The sequence below is a fragment of the Theropithecus gelada genome, chromosome 4, assembly GCF_003255815.1.
Source record: "Theropithecus gelada isolate Dixy chromosome 4, Tgel_1.0, whole genome shotgun sequence".
In the NCBI taxonomy this organism is placed as follows: domain Eukaryota; kingdom Metazoa; phylum Chordata; class Mammalia; order Primates; family Cercopithecidae; genus Theropithecus; species Theropithecus gelada.
Genome location: NC_037671.1, coordinates 169,423,821 through 169,442,656, shown reverse-complemented (window position 1 = coordinate 169,442,656; position 18,836 = coordinate 169,423,821). Strand labels below are relative to the sequence as shown.

The window sequence follows — 18,836 nt, the reverse complement described above, 5'->3', positions numbered from 1 at the left end:
GGCGCGGTGGCTCAAGCCTGTAATCCCAGCACTTTGGGAGGCCGAGATGGGCGGATCACGAGGTCAGGAGATCGAGACCATCCTGGCGAACACAGTGAAACCCCGTCTCTACTAAGAAATACAAAAAATAGCCGGGCGAGATGGCGGGCGCCTGTAGTCCCAGCTACTCGGGAGGCTGAGGCCGGAGAATGGCGTGAACCCGGGAGGCGGAGCTTGCAGTGAGCTGAGATCCGGCCACTGCACTCCAGCCTGGGCTACAGAGCGAGACTCCGTCTCAAAAAAAAAAAAAAAAAAAAAAACTTGTTAGTTGCAAACCAACAAAGAAAATCTGATTAATACAACCATGATGCTAAACCCATTGCAAGCTGCATTTTGTTTCTCAGCAATTCACTCCGATAATTACTGATTATTATCTATAAAGTTGAGTTTTGCAGCTTTATAGATAATAATCAGTAATTGTCTTCCAAATCTAAAAACAAAAAAAACTGTATTTCATAGCCCTATTGTATTTTAAAATGATAAAGTCAGTTTACAATATCCTAAAAATCTTTGGTCTAATACTGACACCATCATAGTTTGTTCTTTTTATGTAAGTGAAGTTTAAGCTCTGCAAGACCAAAATTATAACTGCTTTTTAAAAAAATAAAAGATATTCCTCTTTCAAGTTCACCACATTTACCAAAATGTACCAAGTTTCTTTTCCCTTTTCTTCTTTAGACATGCAGTATATGATTCTGAAGTATAATGTTTGGGCACCAAAGGCATATAGAGAGAAATAAACAACTTACTCTTAATTCTTGCAGGTTTTCTCCCAATTCGGTGGTCGATCTCTTTTGCATAGCATGCTCAGCCTTTGTTAACCAACAGATAATCCCATCTAGCTGATGCCTGTACTCCATCACCTGCTTACTTTCTCCTTTCAGCCTAAAAGAATATATTATTTTAAAATATTGAGGAAAAAACGCCCAATTAAGCAGAAAGTTATATATTTGCTTTGGATATCCTGAATAAATATTTCCCAAAATAAATAATTTCTAATAATTATTTTAATATGTATTTTTAAGTGAAACTATGTATTCTACAATGCTAAAGACTGCTTAATAATAGACCAATAAGTTTTTTTCTTCATTAAATTCAAAACCATTGAAACTAAAGATTATTATCTTCCCTCATCATAAAAAATTATGTAGAAATTCAATACAAAAGACTTTTTAAAAGTTAGATACCACTCTGCAACATAATGGAAATTTTTTAAAACATGAAAAATGTCTTTATCTAAAATAATAGGGAAAAAGTATAATTCTCTTTGAGTGTTCCACGAATACTGAAAGGAATCATTATATGACATGTTATCACATTAGGTGGTAACTATTACTCTACGTTATTCATAGGACAGAAAGAATAAGAAAAAAGCAAGGCACAAAGAATGGGAGAATCTTACAAGTATTAGGGAAGACAAGAAACATGTGAATTTGGCTTGTTTATTAAAATAACCATTATATTTGAATATAGAACTAAGTTACAAAAAGATGTAGAAAAAAAGCAGAAATTTTAAATGATGCAAGGAAAACAGTCAAATGAATATAAAAAAGGAACTGCCTCAATTAGATCTTTATAGTGTTGTAAGAATAACATTTATAAGAATATAAACCATCTGTCAAAAGATAGGAATATGATTAGAACTCATATGACAAATAAGATTATGTGTTTTTAAAAAGGATTTGAAAGCTATTAAAAGCCTGGTGGTATCTTTATTTTTATAGCTGCTATGATTAACTGCTGGTTTAAAAACTGAATGCAATTTTTAAATGAATTATATCATATCATCCCTAATAAGAATTTATGGTTTAACGGCTAGGAGTTTTCATTTTTATTCACAAAAGGTCTAACATAATCTTGCAATACATGTAATAAAATACTAAATAATACTCACATATTTAATAAACAGTCAATATTTGATGTATAATGTTTAAAAAATGAAAATAACTACAAAATCATAATTTTTAAGTATCCATCGAGAAAGAATGCTCCTTTGAGATAAAAAATAAATAAATACAGCAATAGCACTAATTACTAAGACTAAACCAAGTAATCTACCCTCCATAGTGAAAAGTATTTAACTTAAATAATGACTTTGGAAACACCCAAAATATTATTATAGGCCTTTGTTTCCAAAAAACGGTTGAAATTTCACTTTCCAATGTTTCATGATCATGACTAATTTAGTACTTTGAAAACAGAACTATAAAGGAAACTAGCATTATCAAATGATTTCAATAAGATATATTTGAGTCACCCAATATTTTCATCTGCAAATTAGCTAAATATAATCTACCTTTTAAATGTTACCTCCTAGGGTAAAAACAAATTATAAATTCATGTTCTAACAGAAGATAACAATTGCTCACTAACGAATAACCCACTGGGCATGGTGGCTCATGGCTGTAATCCCAGCACTTTGAGAGACTGAGGCAGGAGGATCACTTGAGCCTAGGAGTTCGAGACCAGCCTGGACAACATGGTGAGACCTTATTTTTACAAACAGTTTAAAAATCTGCTGGGTGTGGTGGCACACACCTGCAGCCCCAACTACTCAGAAGACTAAGGTGAAAGGATTGCTGGAGCCCAGGGGCTCAAGGATGCAGTGAGCTATGACTCCACCATTCCACTCCAGCCTTGGTATCAGAACAAGACCTTGTCTCCAAAAAAGGGAAGAAATAACTCTGCAGGTTGCTGAACTATGCAAATACTTAACTACAGGCACTCAATACAAAAACAAATTGAACTGCGTGATAATTTTCAATGACTTTATTAACAATATATATACAATCTACCCAAGATGATCCCAATTTAATATAGATTACAAACCTAAAATGAAGTTTAGCATTAATTTATGAAGATAAACATTGTTTTAGTCAAAATATAAGCTGTTGGAGAAGAGATTCATTATTCTTTTCACTTCCACAAAATGAGTAAAAACATGTATTAGCTTCACCTTGTGAGTTTTAGCAGCTGTAATTACCACACTCCACAGAGATGTATCTTTAGAAGAATTTCTGCATTTATGGTTAAAACCCTCCCAGCAGGTACATGTTTTTCCTTAAAAAGGTCTAGGAGAGGACAGGCACAGTGGCTCATGCCTATAATCCCAGAATTTTGAGAGGTCAAAGCCAGCGGATCAACTTGAGGCCAGGAGTTCTAGACAAGCCTGGCCAACATGGTGAAATGCCATCTCTACTAAAAATATGAAAATTAGCCAGGCATGGTGGCAGGCACCTGTCTTCCCAGCTACTAAGGAGGCTGAGGCATGAGAATTGCCTGAGCTCAGGAGGCAGAGGTTGTAGTGAGCTGACATCATGCCACTGCACTCCAGACTGGGTGACAGAGCAAGACTCTGTCTCAAAAAAATAATAAAGGTCTAGGAGATAAATAATTTCAAGCTAAGACCCTCCATGCAAACTGAATAGCATGACATATAAGATATTATGGGACCTCATTTTCCAATCCTTCCCCTGGTCATTGAACCCTCCTCTCCTTTCAATCCTTTGCAGATCTCTCACACGAGGATGCCATTCATACCTCCCACTTCTGCTGTTTTACTTCTTCTGTCTAGAAATTTATAGGAAATTGCTATAAATGCTTTAAAACTCAGCTTTGGCATGCTTCCTCTATGACACTTAAATTCCACAGCCCATCATATCTGCCTCTGTGACACTCTTATCTCTTTAATGATGTTTTCTTTCATCATTTTCTTATTCTTAGAGTTCCTTAATCATACTTGTATCTTCAGTGCTAAACATAGAGCTCAATAAATACTGATCAAGTCATTAATCAATCATTGGCAAAATTCAGCAATATGCTTAGAGAATAAGTTCTAAGCTAACTTGCTTTCATCAGAAATAGATACTTTAAGTGTTTACTATGAATAGTCAAGGCATGCACATTTTGCAAACACTATTGCATTTAATCCTCATGACAATCCTCTGTGGTGATATCATAGTTCTCATTTCCAGAGGAAGACACTTTGGCCAGAGAGTTCTGTGTTCTTTCTAAATTTGTACAGCGTAATATTTGAGAGCATAAGATAGCACGATCACTTACTTTCTATGACATCTTGGACAAGTTACTTAACCTTGCCTCTCAGCCTCAGTTTCTAAAGCTGTACAAGGCCTAATAGTTGCCTAAGAGGTGAGTCATGACTCCTAAACAAGGCAATGTGTGCAAGGTGCCAAATACTCCCTCTGCCATGTGGTAATCTCTCAACCAAAACATATAAATTATTATTTGTCTCTTAACAAAACACACAAAATTATAGATTTTTAAAATGAAAAGCAACTGTAGGTCACAAGATCCTTGAATATTTTAGGTTGCATAATACTGGACCTGATAAAGTATTAGATTGGCCTTTCACAAAATGATAGCTTATCACTAAAATAATACTTCATCAACAGAGTTAAAATTAACAGAAAAAAAATATAGTGGAATTTTTAACCCTAAACTACGAAAAAGAAAGAAACAAAAAAGATCATTAATAACGAAATACATGAAGCAAAGTAGAAATCATTCATTAAATCTTGACTGTCTCAGAAAATAATGTCAAATAATTTTAAATATGGAAATTGTATATAGTGTTGAGCATTATATTCCTTGGTAATCAAACATATTTGCAACCAGAAGATGCCCAAATAAAATCTGAGTCACTGTAACATAATCTGACATAAAAATTAATAATACTATATTATATTAGTATATTACATAGATGAAGAACTTTATTATTTGCAAAGCACGAATAGAACACAACATTTGACACTAAAACAACTTAGTGAGACAGATTACTAAGGTAGGTTCAGTCAGGAAATAAGCAAAGGGAAGGTCTGATCTTGAACCCAGACTTTCAAACCTTTAACCTGGAGTTTAGTTATTTCAACTACTTTAAATTCCCACCGTAATCACCATATCATAATAAGCAGTTGTAAATAAAAGGAATAAAGGTGTTTGGTTTTTACATATGTAATATTTGAGTAGAAAAGTGAGACTTTATGGACAGCCTAAAAATACAGGAAGGGGGAAAGTGGGCAGCAGAGGTCTTAAATGTCAGTAAAATTCCTATTATAATGTCAAACAATAAAAGAACTCATTGGATTGCATCTTTAAAGATTCTATTCAAAATATGTTCACTCTTGTGCCTGCAAACAATCATAGCTAAATCACCTTGGCTGCCTATCCTTCACTTCTGCAATAATTGCATCCCAACGTTGGTTTAAACCTGCCAGTTTGTCTTTCAAGAAGCTTCCATCTGCCTGGGAGAGTTTCTGCACAATCCCATCCCCAGTTCTGTTTAGTGCTGCAAAACTGGGCCGGTGGCTGCTGATGCCTTCCTCAAGTTCCTGTAACAGAGCACAACTCAAGATTAATTTCACCAATAATTAAATGATTCTGATGCAATGAATCCACCCAAGTATTGTGGTATCAATTTAAGTGTGACAGAAACAAATTCCTGGAAAGATATTTTATGTTAAAAAAAAAAAAAAAAGGCATTTTAAAACAATTTAATTACATTTCAATGAACATGCTAAATGAAATCTATTTTGAAATCTAACCCATCCTCATGAATGTCATCAGGCAAAATACAAGGAAATAGGACAGCTTAATAACTAAAATGAAGAATAGCTGTTTACATTAAAGCATAAGAATCAATCATGTTTGATGAAAATGAGTTGCTCACCTTCTTCCAAACAAGTACTTGAAAGCACTGCTTTAAAAAATTATATACCCCAATATATCCTTATATCCTTGTGTCCTACCATATACAAGTCAACCTAAATGTGCATTTTACTAAGATATTGCTTCACTGGTTGATATGGTTTGGTTGTGTCCCCACCTAAATCTCACCTTGAATTGTACCTCCCATAATCCTCACATGACATGGGAGGGACCCAGTAGGAGGTAACTGAGTCATGGGGGTGGTTACCCTCATGCTGTTCTAGTGATAGTGATCTGATGGTTTTATAAGGGACTTTTCCCCCACTTTGCTCAGCACTTCTCTCTCCTACCACCATATGAAGAAGGACATGTTTCTTTCCCCTTCCACCATGATTGTATATTTCCTGTGGCCTCCCCAGCAATGCTGACCTATGAGTCAATTAAACCTCTTTCCTTTATAAATAACCCAGTCTCAGGTATGTCTTTATTAGCAGCATGAGAACAGACTAATACACTGGCCTACAAGTGTTTAAGTAACAGATTAAATGGATATTTTCAAGTCAAATTTAAACACTTATCTGTAACTCCAAAAATAAGAAAAATGCCTTAACACAATTATTTATTTATTTATTTTGAGACAGAATCTCGCTCTGTCACCCAGGCTGGAGTGCAGTGGCACAATCTTGGCTCACTGCAACCTCCACCTCCCAGGTTCAAGTGATTCTCCTGCCTCAGCCTCCCAAGTACCTGGAACTGCAGGTGCCCGCCACCACACCTGGCTAATTTTTTGTATTTTTAGTAGAGACGGGGTTTCACTGTGTTAGCCAGGATGGTCTTGATCTCCTGACTTTGTAATCCACCCGCTTTGGCCTCCCAAAATGCTGGGATTACAAGAGTGAGGCACCGCGCCCGGCCACATTAACACATTTATAAGAAAAATAAATGAATTCTCTTTAACTTGTCGTGTCCTTCTAAATAAAATACATTTTAAAAATTTAATAAAAGAGAAAATATTTTTATCAACGGTAGAATTGAAATTGTGTGGGCTTTCTATTGTTATTTTTAAAGAGCTGTTGTCATCAGCAGAACTAACTTTGTGTTATATTTTCCCAAGACTGAATTAGACTTACATGAGCAGCTGCCCTGCTGTCGCTCCAGGATAATTTACTTTATGATAATTATCAATGATACAAAGAAAAATGATACGCCTAAGTGTTTTAAGTACAAAAAACACAGGTGAGGCATGCAAATATTTTTTCTGTTCTTAATATAGTCTTAGGCATAACATTTTACAAATCGTATTCTAAACATAAAATTGTTTAAATAAAATTGTATTTCACATTACCCACTAAAGAGTATTTTTATTTACATCTCTTTGAAATCTTGATTGAAAATTGTGATTGACCAATTTCTTAAACTTTTATAACTGGTAACAAGAACTGGAACAAAAATTACAAATTGTCCATTGGCTTCTGAAAAAATAATATATTTTGTCCCTACTTCTGAAATCTGTCTTAACAGGCATACACTAACCATATGTGTAATTCCCCTCCTCTAACAGAAAACACTCACCTGCTGATGTATCCTGGCTTTCTCTAAGTCCAGGCTGCCACCTGGAGCACAGGTATCAACCAGTAATTCTTCAGCCTCTGTTATCCACTGTGTGAGGTCATTAAGGTCACAATGGAACTGTCTCCATTCTTCCATAGCCCTATCAAAATAACTAGAGGACAACAAACAAAATAAAATAGGTTTCTAAACTTTCCAGGACTGCCTAGGAGCAATTTTTCTAAAAAAGAAAATCAAATCTCATTTAAACAGAAAGACTTCAAAAAACTGAATTCACAGCCTATTGTTCCACAAAACCAATTTTCGTAGTGGGATACAGATAATAATTCCTCTTAGAGATATAGGCATCACACCAAGGGCAAAGCAATCTGCTCACACCACCAGTTACCAAATCCTCTCTCTCATACATACACACATGCACACTCACATACACATACACACACACACTCATGAACACACTCATGCACACATTCGAGCAGCTTTTCAACTAAAAAGACGTAGCCTTTTCTGGCTTGAAAAATCAGGATCAATTAGTCGTAGGCATGTTAACCCATCCAACTTTATGCATTTAACATTTAAATACCATGAAATATAAAATATGATTCATTATTTTCTTGGGGAAAAATATGTCGTTTTAATACCAGAACACTTAATTCCTGGCAAGAATAAAGCACAAAAAGCCAAAACACTTCAAAATGCCCATATACTCCATTATCTATATGTTATATACAGAATTGTGTCTAATCAAAATTCTTATGTTAAAGCCCTAACCCCACAATGTGACTGTACTTAGAGATCGAGCTTTTCAGGACACAAATAAAGTTAAAAGAGGTCATAAGTGTGGGGCTCTAGTCTGAAAGGACTGGTGTCCTTATAGTAAGTGGAAGAGGCACCACAGAGCCCTCTCATATGAGGACACAGCAAGGTGGCCATCTGCAAGCCAGTAAGAGAGTCCTCACTAGACATCAACTCTACTGGCACCTTGATCTTGAACTTCCAGCCCTCCAGAACTGTAGGAAAGTAAATGTCTGTTGTTTAAGCCACCCAGTCTACGTTATTTTATTATGGCTGCCTGAGCAGATTAACGTACTTCGGGTAATCACTGGTCCTGAGGGTCCCATTTACCTAAATACAGCAAAGTATGAAACTGCATGCAGAGCCCAAGTTATGCAATGAGACAGAGGGCTATTGAGATTTCTGTTTAAACCAAATTCTTCTAAAGATGGCAAAGTAAAACCGAGTGCTTGTCATATTCAGAATACATGAAACAAGTATAAAAAGGAAAAGCTTTATTGGACTAGGATCCTAAATAATTTTTTCTCCTATCTTTTTGTTTAGAGTAATGGAGCTGAGTTTTAGAAATGATCACTGAGATCTTAACAATATTAATAAAATTTACATTTTATATAATAAGATACATATTTTTTTAAATAAAATGGCTCCTAATATCAATAACTCCTAAATAATGTGTATATCATCTTTTTCCATGAAAATTACTTTTAAAATTTTGCTAACACTGCCCACAGTAAAGCAATTTTCTATTAAGCATGAAAAAAAAAAAAAGCACTTTAAAAAAAGGGCACTATGAGATGATATTAAGACACTCATTGTCACTTGCAAAAATTCACAGTAACTACGCAACAATCACAATTTCCAAATTCGGGATGCTATAAGACTATTTCAAAGATCTAAAGACTTTGAAAATATAAACATTAAACTTAGAAAGTATCATCAGTGAAAGAGAGAAAAAAAGTGGTGGATAGAAGGAAGGACTAACTTGCAGCTCCCACTCAGACAAACAGCAGCATGTGCAGACACACAGTGGACTTTTGTCCCAAGAACTACTGCAGAAACATATCAGGAAAACTGAGAGAATCTACAGACCCTTTGAAGTAGGCGGAATGCTGCTGCATGCTGCATGGGAGAGCCGAGGAACTGGAGACCAGCTTGTGCTCTCAGCTGGGAGACTTGTCACCTGGGGCAAGTTCTGAACCCTGCTCACCAGCTGCCTGGAAATAAACCCAGTGCTGTTGGGTGGGCTGGGGGGTGGCAGCAGAAGGAGGTCCTGATAGGAGTGAGACTGGCCTTTTGGGCCGTGGGCTGCGTGGAAGCTGAGTGAGGCCTGCCGCTGCAGGCTTTCCCCCACTTTCCTGGTGACCTGTGTGATGCAGCAAAGACAGCCATAATGCCCCTGGGAACATAACTCCACTGGCCTGGGAACCACACCCCTATCCCCTACAGCAGCCACAACAAGCCATGCACAAGGAGAGTCTGACTCAGATACACCTAACCCTGCCCCAACCTGATGGTCATTCTCTACTCGCCCCGGTAGCCAAAGAGAAAGAACATAATCTCTTAGGAACTCTATGGCCCTGCCGATCACCTAATCCTGTCTATACTACTGCAGCTGATGCTCTCTTGTAAGCACCATCTCCTGGCTGGGGGCCAACGAATAGAAAACCAGCGAACTTAACCAAAATACAACCAAGGACTCTCACAGAGTCCACTTCACTCCCCTGTTACTTTCACCCGACCAAGTGCTGGTATCCACAGCTGAGACACCTGAAGATAGATCACATCACATCATGGGACTCTCTGCAGACACCCCCCAGTACCAGCTCGGTGCCCAGTAGCTCTGCTGGACGGCTAGCTTCAGAAGAGAAATAACAATAACTGCAGTTCAGCTCTCAGGAAGCTCCATCCCTAGGGGAAGGAGGAGAGCACCAAATCAAGGGAGTTCTTTGTGGGACAAAAGAATCAGAAGAACAGCCATTGAGTCCCAGACCTTCCCTCTGACATGTTCCACCCAAATGAGAAGAAACCCGAAAAACAATTATGGTAATATGACAAAATAAGGTTCTTTAAAACACCTAAAAAGATCATACTAGGCTGGGCACAGTGGCTTATGCCTATAATCCCAGCACTTTGGGATGCCGAGGCAGGCAGACAACCTGAGGTCAGCAGTTCAAGACCAGCCTGGCCAACATGGGGAAACCCCGTATCTACCAAAAATACAAAAATAAGCTGGGTATGGTGATGCATGCCTGTAATCCCAGCTACTCAGGAGGCTGAGGCAGGAGAATCGCTCAAACCTGGGAGGCGGAGGTTGCAGTGGGGAGATTATGCCATTGCACTCCAGCCTGGGCAACAGAGTGAGACTCCATCTCAAGAAGAAGAAAAAAAAAAAAAGATCACACTAGCTCACCAGCAATGGATCCAAACCAGGATAAAATCTCTGAATTGCCAGAAAAAGAATTCAGAAGGTCAATTATTAAACCAATCAAGGAGGCACCAGTGAAAGGTGAAGTCCAACTTAAAGAAATCAAAACAATGACACAGTATATGAATGAAAAAATCTCCAGTGAAATAAATAGCAAAATAAAAAACAATCACAGCTTCTGGAAATCAAGGACACACTTCGAGAAATGCAAAACGCACTGGAAAGTCTCAGCAAGAGAATCAAACAAGTAGAATAAAGAACTTCAGAGCTCAAAGACAAGGTTTTTGAATTAACACAATCTGACAAAGAAAAAGAAAAAAGCATTTTTAAAAATGAACAAAGCCTCCATGAAGTTTGGGATTATGTTAAAAGAACAAAGAATAATTTGTGTTCCCAAGGAAAAAGAGAAATCTAAAAGTATGGAAAACATATTTTAGGGAATTATTGAGGAAAACCTCCTGGCTTTGCTAGAGATCTAGATATCCAAATACGAAAAGCTCAAAGAACAGCTGGAAAATCCATCACAAAAAGATCATTGCCTAGGCACATGGTCATCAGGTTACCTAAAGTCAATAAGAAGGAAAGAATATTAACAGTTGTGAGGTAAAAGCATCAGGTAACCTATAAAGAAGAACCTGTCAGATTAACAGCAGATTTCTCAGCAGAAACCTTACAAGCTAGAAGAGATTGGGGTCCTATCTTCAGCCTCCTTAAACAAAAAAATTATCAGCCAGGAATTTTGTATCCAGTGAAACTAAGCTTCATCAATGAAGGAAAAATAGTCTTTTTCAGACAAATACTGAGAGAATTTGCTGCTACCAAGCCAGCAAGACAGAAGCAGCTCTAAGTCATGAAACAAATCCTAGAAATAGAACAAAATAGAATCTCCTTGAAGCATAAATCTCAGCCAGGTGTGGTGGCTCACATCTGTAATCCCAGCACTTTGGGAGGCCAAGGCAGGTAGATTACCTGAGGTCAGGAGTTTGAGACTAGCCTGGCCAACATGGTGAAACCCCATCTCTACTAAAAAGTACAAAAAAAATTAGCCAGGCATAGTGGTAGGCACCTGTAGCCCCAGCTACTCAGGAGGCTGAGACAGAGAGTTGATTGAACCTGAGTGGCAGAGGTTGCAGTGAGCCGAGATCATGCCACAGCACTCCAGCCTGGGTGACAGAGCAAGACTGTCTCAAAAAATAATAAAAGCATAAATTTCAAAAGAACCTGTTAACTATAACAAAATAAAAAAAAAAAGGTATTGAGGCAACAAATATCATGATAAATAGAATAGTACCTCACATCTCAATACTAACATTGAATGTAAATGGCCTAAATGCTCCATTTAAAAGATACAGAATAGAAGAACGGATAAAAATTCACCAACCAAGTATCTGCTGTCTTCAAGAGACTCACCTGACACATAAAAACTCACATAAACTTAAGGTAAAGGGGTGGAAAAAGATAGTCCATCCAAATGGACACCACAAGCAAGCAGGAGTAGCTATTCTTATATCAGACAAAATAAATGTTAAAGCAACAGCAGTTAAAAAAGACAAAAAGGGACATTGTATAATGATAAAAGGACTAGTTCAACAGGAAGTTATCACAATCCTAAATATATATGCACCTAACATGGGAGCTCCCAAATTTGTAAAACAATTACTACTAGACCTAAAAAATGAAATAAACAGCAACACATTAATAGTGGTAGACTTCTACACTCCACTGATAGCACTACACAAGTCATCAAGACAGAAAGTCAACAAAGAAACAATGGAATTAAACTATACCCTAGAACAAATGGACTTAACAGATATTTATGGAACATTCTAACCAACAACTGCAGAATATATTTTCTATTCATGAGCACACAGAACGTTCTCCAAGATAAACCATGTGATAAGCCACAAAACAAATCTCAACAAATTTAAGAAAACTAAAATTACATCAAGTACTCTCTCAGACCACAGTGGAATAAAATTGGAAATCAACCCTGAAAGGAACCCTCAAAACCATACAAATGTATGGAAATGAAATAACCTGCTCATGAATGATTATTGGGTCAACAATGAAATCAAGATGGAAATTTAAAAATTTTTTGAACTGAATGATAATAGTGACAGAACCTATCAAAACTTTTAGGATATGGCAAAAGCAATGCTAAGAGGAAAGTTCATAGCATTAAATACCTACATCAAAGATTCTAAAAGAGCACAAATAGACAATCCAAAGTCACACCTTAAGAAACTAGAGACCAAGTGGTCTCATTGTTCAGTTCCCACCTATGAGTGAGAACATGCGGTGTTTGGTTTTCTGTTCTTGTGATAGTTTGCTAAGAATGATGGTTTCCAGCTGCATCCATGTCCCTACAAAGGACGCAAACTCATCCTTTTTTATGGCTGCATAGTATTCCATGGTGTATATGTGCCACATTTTCTTAATCCAATCTGTCACTGATGGACATTTGGGTTGATTCCAAGTCTTTGCTATTGTGAATAGTGCTGCAATAAACATACGTGTGCATGTGTCTTTATAGCAGCATAATTTATAATCCTTTGGGTATATCCCCAGTAATGGGATGGCTGGGTCATATGGTACATCTAGTTCTAGATCCTTGAGGAATCGCCATACTGTTTTCCATAATGGTTGAACTAGTTTACAATCCCACCAACAGTGTAAAAGTGTTCCTATTTCTCCACATCCTCTCCAGCACCTGTTGTTTCCTGACTTTTTAATGATCGCCATTCTAACTGGTGTGAGATGGTATCTCATTGTGGTTTTGATTTGCATTTCTCTGATGGCCAGTGATGATGAGCATTTTTTCATATGTCTGTTGGCTGTATGAATGTCTTCTTTTGAGAAATGTCTGTTCATATCCTTTGCCCACTTTTTGATGGGGTTGTTTTTTTCTTGTAAATTTGTTTGAGTTCTTTGTAGGTTCTGGATATTAGCCCTTTGTCAGATGAGTAGATTGCAAAAATTTTCTCCCATAGGGGAACATCACACACCGGGGCCTATCATGGGGAGGGGGGAGGGGGGAGAGATTGCATTGGGAGTTATACCTGATGTAAATGATGAGTTGATGGGTGCAGCAGACCAACATGGCACAAGTATACATATGTAACAAACCTGCACGTTATGCACATGTACCCTACAACTTAAAGTATAATAATAATAAATAAATTTAAAAAAAATAATAAAAATTAAAAAAAAAAAAAAGAAACTAGAGAAACAAGAACAAACCACACCCAAATCCAGCAGAAGGAAAAAAAAATAACAAGATCAGAGCAAAACTAAATGAAAGTGAAACAAACAAAAAAAAATACAAAAAAATAAATGAAACAAAAAGTTGGTTCTCCGAAGAGATAAATAAAATTGATAGACTATTGGTGAGATTAACTAACAAAAGAGAAAGGATCCAAATTAGTTCAATTAGCAACAAAATGGGTGATCTTACAACTGATGCCACAGAAATACAAAAGATCAAGGCTATTATGAACACTTTTACATGCATAAACTAGAAAACCTAGAGGAGATGGATAAATTCCTGGAAATATACATCCCTTCTAAATTAAACCAGGAAGAAACAGAAACTCTAAACAGATCAATGACAAGCAGCAAGATTAAAATCATGATTAAAAAATTACCAGCAAAAAATAGTCCAGGACCTGATGGATTCAGAGCTGAATTCTATCAGACATTCAAAGAAGAATTGGTACCAGTCCAACTGACGCTATTCCCAAAGATAGAGAGAGAGGAAATCCTCCCTAAATTATTCCATGAAGCCAGTACTACCGTAATACCAAACCCAGTAAAGGACATAACAGAAAAGAAAACTACAGACTAAATCCCTGATGAAGATAGATGCAAAAATCCTCAACAAAATACTAGCTAACTGAATCCAACAGAATATGAAAAAGAGAATAAACTATGTTCAAGTGGGTTTCATACTGGTGATGCAGGGATGGTTTAAAATACACAAGTCAATAAATGTGATACACCACATAAAGAGACTTAAAACAAAAATCACACAATCATCTCAATAGACTGAGACAAGGCATTTGACAAAATCTAGCATCACTTTATGATTAAAATCCTCAGCAAAACTGGCATAGAGGGAACATACCTTCAGGTAATAAAAGTCATCTATGACTTTTAGCCCATAGCCAACGTTATACTGAAGGAGGAAAAGTTGAAAGCATTCCCCCTGAGAACTGGAACAAGAAAAAGATGCCCACTTTCACTACTTCTATTCAACATAGTACCGGAAGTCCTAGACAGAACAATCAGACAAGAGAAAGAAAGAAAGGGCATCTGAATCGGTTAAAAGGAAGTCAAACTGTTACTGTTTGCTGATAAGATGATCACATACCTAGAAAACCCTAAAGACTCATCCAAAAAAGCTCCTAGAACTGGTAAATAAATTCAGCAAAGTTTCAGGATACGAAATTAATGTACACAAATTAGTAGCACTAAAAATTAAAAAATAAAAATAAAATTGAGGTGTAATCTATCACTATTACATTGGCAAAGATTTTTTTAAACAATAAAAAAAAAACTGTTAATGTTAGTAAGGGCTCAAAATGAAGGGCATTTTTACAAATACTGTTGGTAGGGGTAAAGTAACCAATTTCATGATACAACACAGAGGTTTAAAATGTCATTATTTTTAAAGAAATTTGTCTGTATCTAATGATCAAACCTAAAGAAATTTAAGTACGGATAAAGATGTACATAAAAGAATATTCTCCAAACGTACAAAGGGAAAATTTGTAAAATCCAACCAATGAGTATACCAAAGGCCACTAAAAGCTATCTTTTCAAGGATTAGTCACATTGAAATATGCAGGCTAAAATAAAAAAAGACAAGGAACATGATGCCTAGTTTTGTACGTATGTCTCTCATTACCCAAAGTATTATTCTGTGCTCCCTTTCCTCTTATACAGCACTTTCCATTGGGTTATTTCATAATTTATTTGTCTTTCCATCACATCCACAGCTACTGGCAAAAATCTCAACTGTTTTCATTTATACCTATTAACAGGCCTGGTCAAAATCTAGTAAGAAGAAGGCTCAAAAGCATTCATTTAAACAGAAGATTATTAAAAAGAGTTTGGTATTATATATGGATTCTAATTATCTGTAGCTGCCTCTGTTCTTCACTCATATTAATTATCAAGCATGCTGAGAAAGTGAACATTAATGAAAAATTTATTTAATTTTTTTAAAGAGAATGGACACTATTTAGACACTAAAAATTTGAAGTGCTTCCATATTATTAAGATATTGTGTTATAAATGGTCATCTATATATGATCACATTTCTCCTTTAAGGACCTATACTTATCACAATTTATTAAACAGGGCATACAGCTGGGTGCAGTGGCTCACACCTGTAATCCCAGCACTTTGGGAGGCCGAGGCAGGCAGACTGCTTGAAGTCAGGAGTTCGATACCAGCCAGGCCAACATGGTGAAACCCCATCTCTACTAAAAATACAAAAATTAGCCAGGCGTGGTGGTGTGCGCCTATAATCCCAGCTACTTGGGAGGCTGAGGCAGGAGAATCTCTTGAACCTGGGAGGCAGAAGTTGCAGTAAGCCAAGATCGCGCCATTGCACACCAGCCTGGTGACAGAGCAAGACTCCTTCTCAAAAGAAAAAAAAAAAACAGGGCATCCTACAAGGATATGAAACATGTTCTCATTAATCTCAATGTCCACATGACCCATTTCATGGCCCATGAACTTGCAGGCATTTTTTTAAATTAAACATTAATTTCATTTACACCTACCCTTTCCGATCACTGTACATTCTATTAATTCTGTCCCATTTTGCATTCAGCTGAGTAAGCGTATCTCTGATCTGAATGGCTTCAGGTCCAGAGGCTTCAAGGATGACATCTGGCTGTTTTTCATGAATGACTGCAATCTGCTCTCCCAGTTTGTCCAGTTGGTCTTTGATATTCTAAAAATATATTGTCATAGTTTAACAAAATCCAGCAAAGTAACAAAAAAAAGGAATCACAGATGACCAGAAATTTATATTGTAGAACACTCATTTGAAATAATAATGAGACATAATCATTGTTAATCACACAACTGGAAACTTTTTAAAAAAATAATACCCTGTTTTGGCCAAAGTGTGTGGAATATGCTACATAATATACTCATGGCAGGAAAAGAAATCCTCACAATAGTAGCATTTGTACATGACACATGAAAAGCTTCAGTAACATTCTCTATAGGTAATGAGGCATTTGAAGCTGGAAATACTGATATTTTCAAATATCTAATAATGCTAGTTTAAATGAGAGGAATGCACTATCAAATCCATATTATCAGTGAGTTTATTGTGACTTTAAATATAAATGCAATCAAGTTACGTGAAAATGCCTTGCTAGAATTTAAAAGTTTAATTAACTTACAATCAAGATGCCATTCCACACCTCAACAACTGGCCAATTTTAAACCATTATAGATTGCCTGATAAATGCCGACAATTAACATCAACTGACAATCTAGTTTACAAGACAGGAAGGTGGTCTATGTCTCTGTTTAATTTTAAATGAAGGCTCTGATGTTGCAAATAATTTATAACTGTGCACACTTAACAATCCATACTCACTTTTTAAAAATTCAAAATGTTTTATGTTTTCTTGGACAATATGGGAAAGCTTTACTAGTCATACATATTATTAATCCCCTGGCAAAAACTGTAAAAGATATAGACCATCTAAGTAGGCATGAGAACAAATTTCTTCCTCTACTTCTGCATTAACTGTGGCCATTCAAACACAATGCCCGGAGGTCTACCTTCAGAGAGTCTTCCTGAAAAGAGAAATCTTCGTAGATAGCAGTGTTGAGCTCTGGAATATTAAGAGATAATTCAACATCATCCATGCAAAGTAAAATTTTGTTAATTTCAACCAGATAATCTGTAGGAAGAAGTGATGATCTAATTCCAGAAGCAAGTTGACCCATTTTCCTCTGTTGAATAGGGAATGCCTACAAAAACAGCAAAAAAAAAAAAGTATTAAAATACCCCCACAATGAATAATAACAAATTAAGAAAATATACAACTATTGTGTGAAGGAATGAAATATCATGAACCAAATTTTTAAAACTTAGTTTTAATGTTTTATATTATAAACCTACCTTGCAACAGAAACCCTTAACAATCTGTATTCTAATTTTCATCTGCAGCATGCTATTAAACAGTATAAGTATGCTAATAATTTGACAGGCTTTAAGGTCTATGTCATCTAAACTCAGCAAACAAAAAGCATAACAATTCCTTTCTTGAGTTGTTGAAAGAATGAGAATATGCTGCCAATCATAAAGTTTCGTATGAAATAAAACATGTTGATACCATTATTATTTCACTCTTTTAGAAATATCACAATTTTAAAATTGCGCCTCACTGCTAAAAATATAAGCAAGTTAAACATGTTTCCATAACACAACATGAAATGCACAAAGGGTTTTGATTAAAATAATATCCAGGTAATTCAGTATGTAATCTTAACCTCTGAGAATAATATTACAGAGCAGGAATATCCTACATGAGAAAATAGATCATGAAGTGCCATATTTAGACAGACTTGAGGCTCTATGGACTACTCGTCTGCCCTAATATAGATTTTCTGGATCCTCTTCTCAGATCTTTCTTTTTCATTTTTATTTTTTTGGTGGGGTGGGAACAGAGTATTGTTCTGCCTCCCAGGCTGGAGTGCAGTGGTGTGATCTGGGCTCACTGCAACCTCTACCTCCAGGTTCAAGTGATTATCCTGCCTCAGCCTCCTGAGTAGCTGGGATTACAGGCGTGCACCACCACGCCCAGCTAACTTTTATATTTTTAGTAGAGATGGGGTTTAACCATGTTGGCCAGGCTGGTCTCAAACTCTTAACCTCAAGTGATCAGCTGACCTTAGCCTCCCAAAGTGCTGGGATTACAGGCATTAGTCACCACACCCAGCCCTCTTCTCAGAGCTTTCTAAACAATAAAGTGCTCCCTAGGATGGACCATCAGTCCTTCAGGAGTTCAAATCCTCTACTCCTAGATGGCCACAATTTAATAAATGCTGTCTATTACCACTTCCAAAGGGCCAAAGTGCAGCTGCTCATGAATTAAGGTACCTTCCTTGACACTTTCACTTCTCCTATGTTGAACTTCTAAAAAAAATATAATCACCTGTAAATTTGAGATGATAGTTAAAATGATCACAAATGCATGTTAATTTAGTTAGTGATCTTGAAAATGGTTACAAGGCAATCAATCTCTAAATGAATCCAAGACTCATGACTAAAATCATTGAGTGGATAACATGGTGTTGAACCTAGAGGACT

At 36.5% G+C, this 18,836-nt stretch overlaps 1 protein-coding gene across 2 annotated transcripts in view; it reads right to left on the bottom strand.

The window, feature by feature from the left end:
• The window catches only part of UTRN (utrophin), a 581,550-nt gene that overhangs the window by 330,803 nt on the left and 231,911 nt on the right, over nt 1-18,836 (bottom strand). For both annotated transcript variants that reach the window (XM_025381643.1, XM_025381644.1), the window contains exons 40-44: nt 17,303-17,494; nt 16,282-16,454; nt 7,276-7,426; nt 5,212-5,387; nt 789-924 (exon numbers count right to left, since the gene is read on the bottom strand). In XM_025381643.1, the coding sequence (XP_025237428.1) occupies nt 789-924; nt 5,212-5,387; nt 7,276-7,426; nt 16,282-16,454; nt 17,303-17,494 (828 nt within the window). The remainder of the gene's footprint in view (nt 1-788; nt 925-5,211; nt 5,388-7,275; nt 7,427-16,281; nt 16,455-17,302; nt 17,495-18,836) is intronic.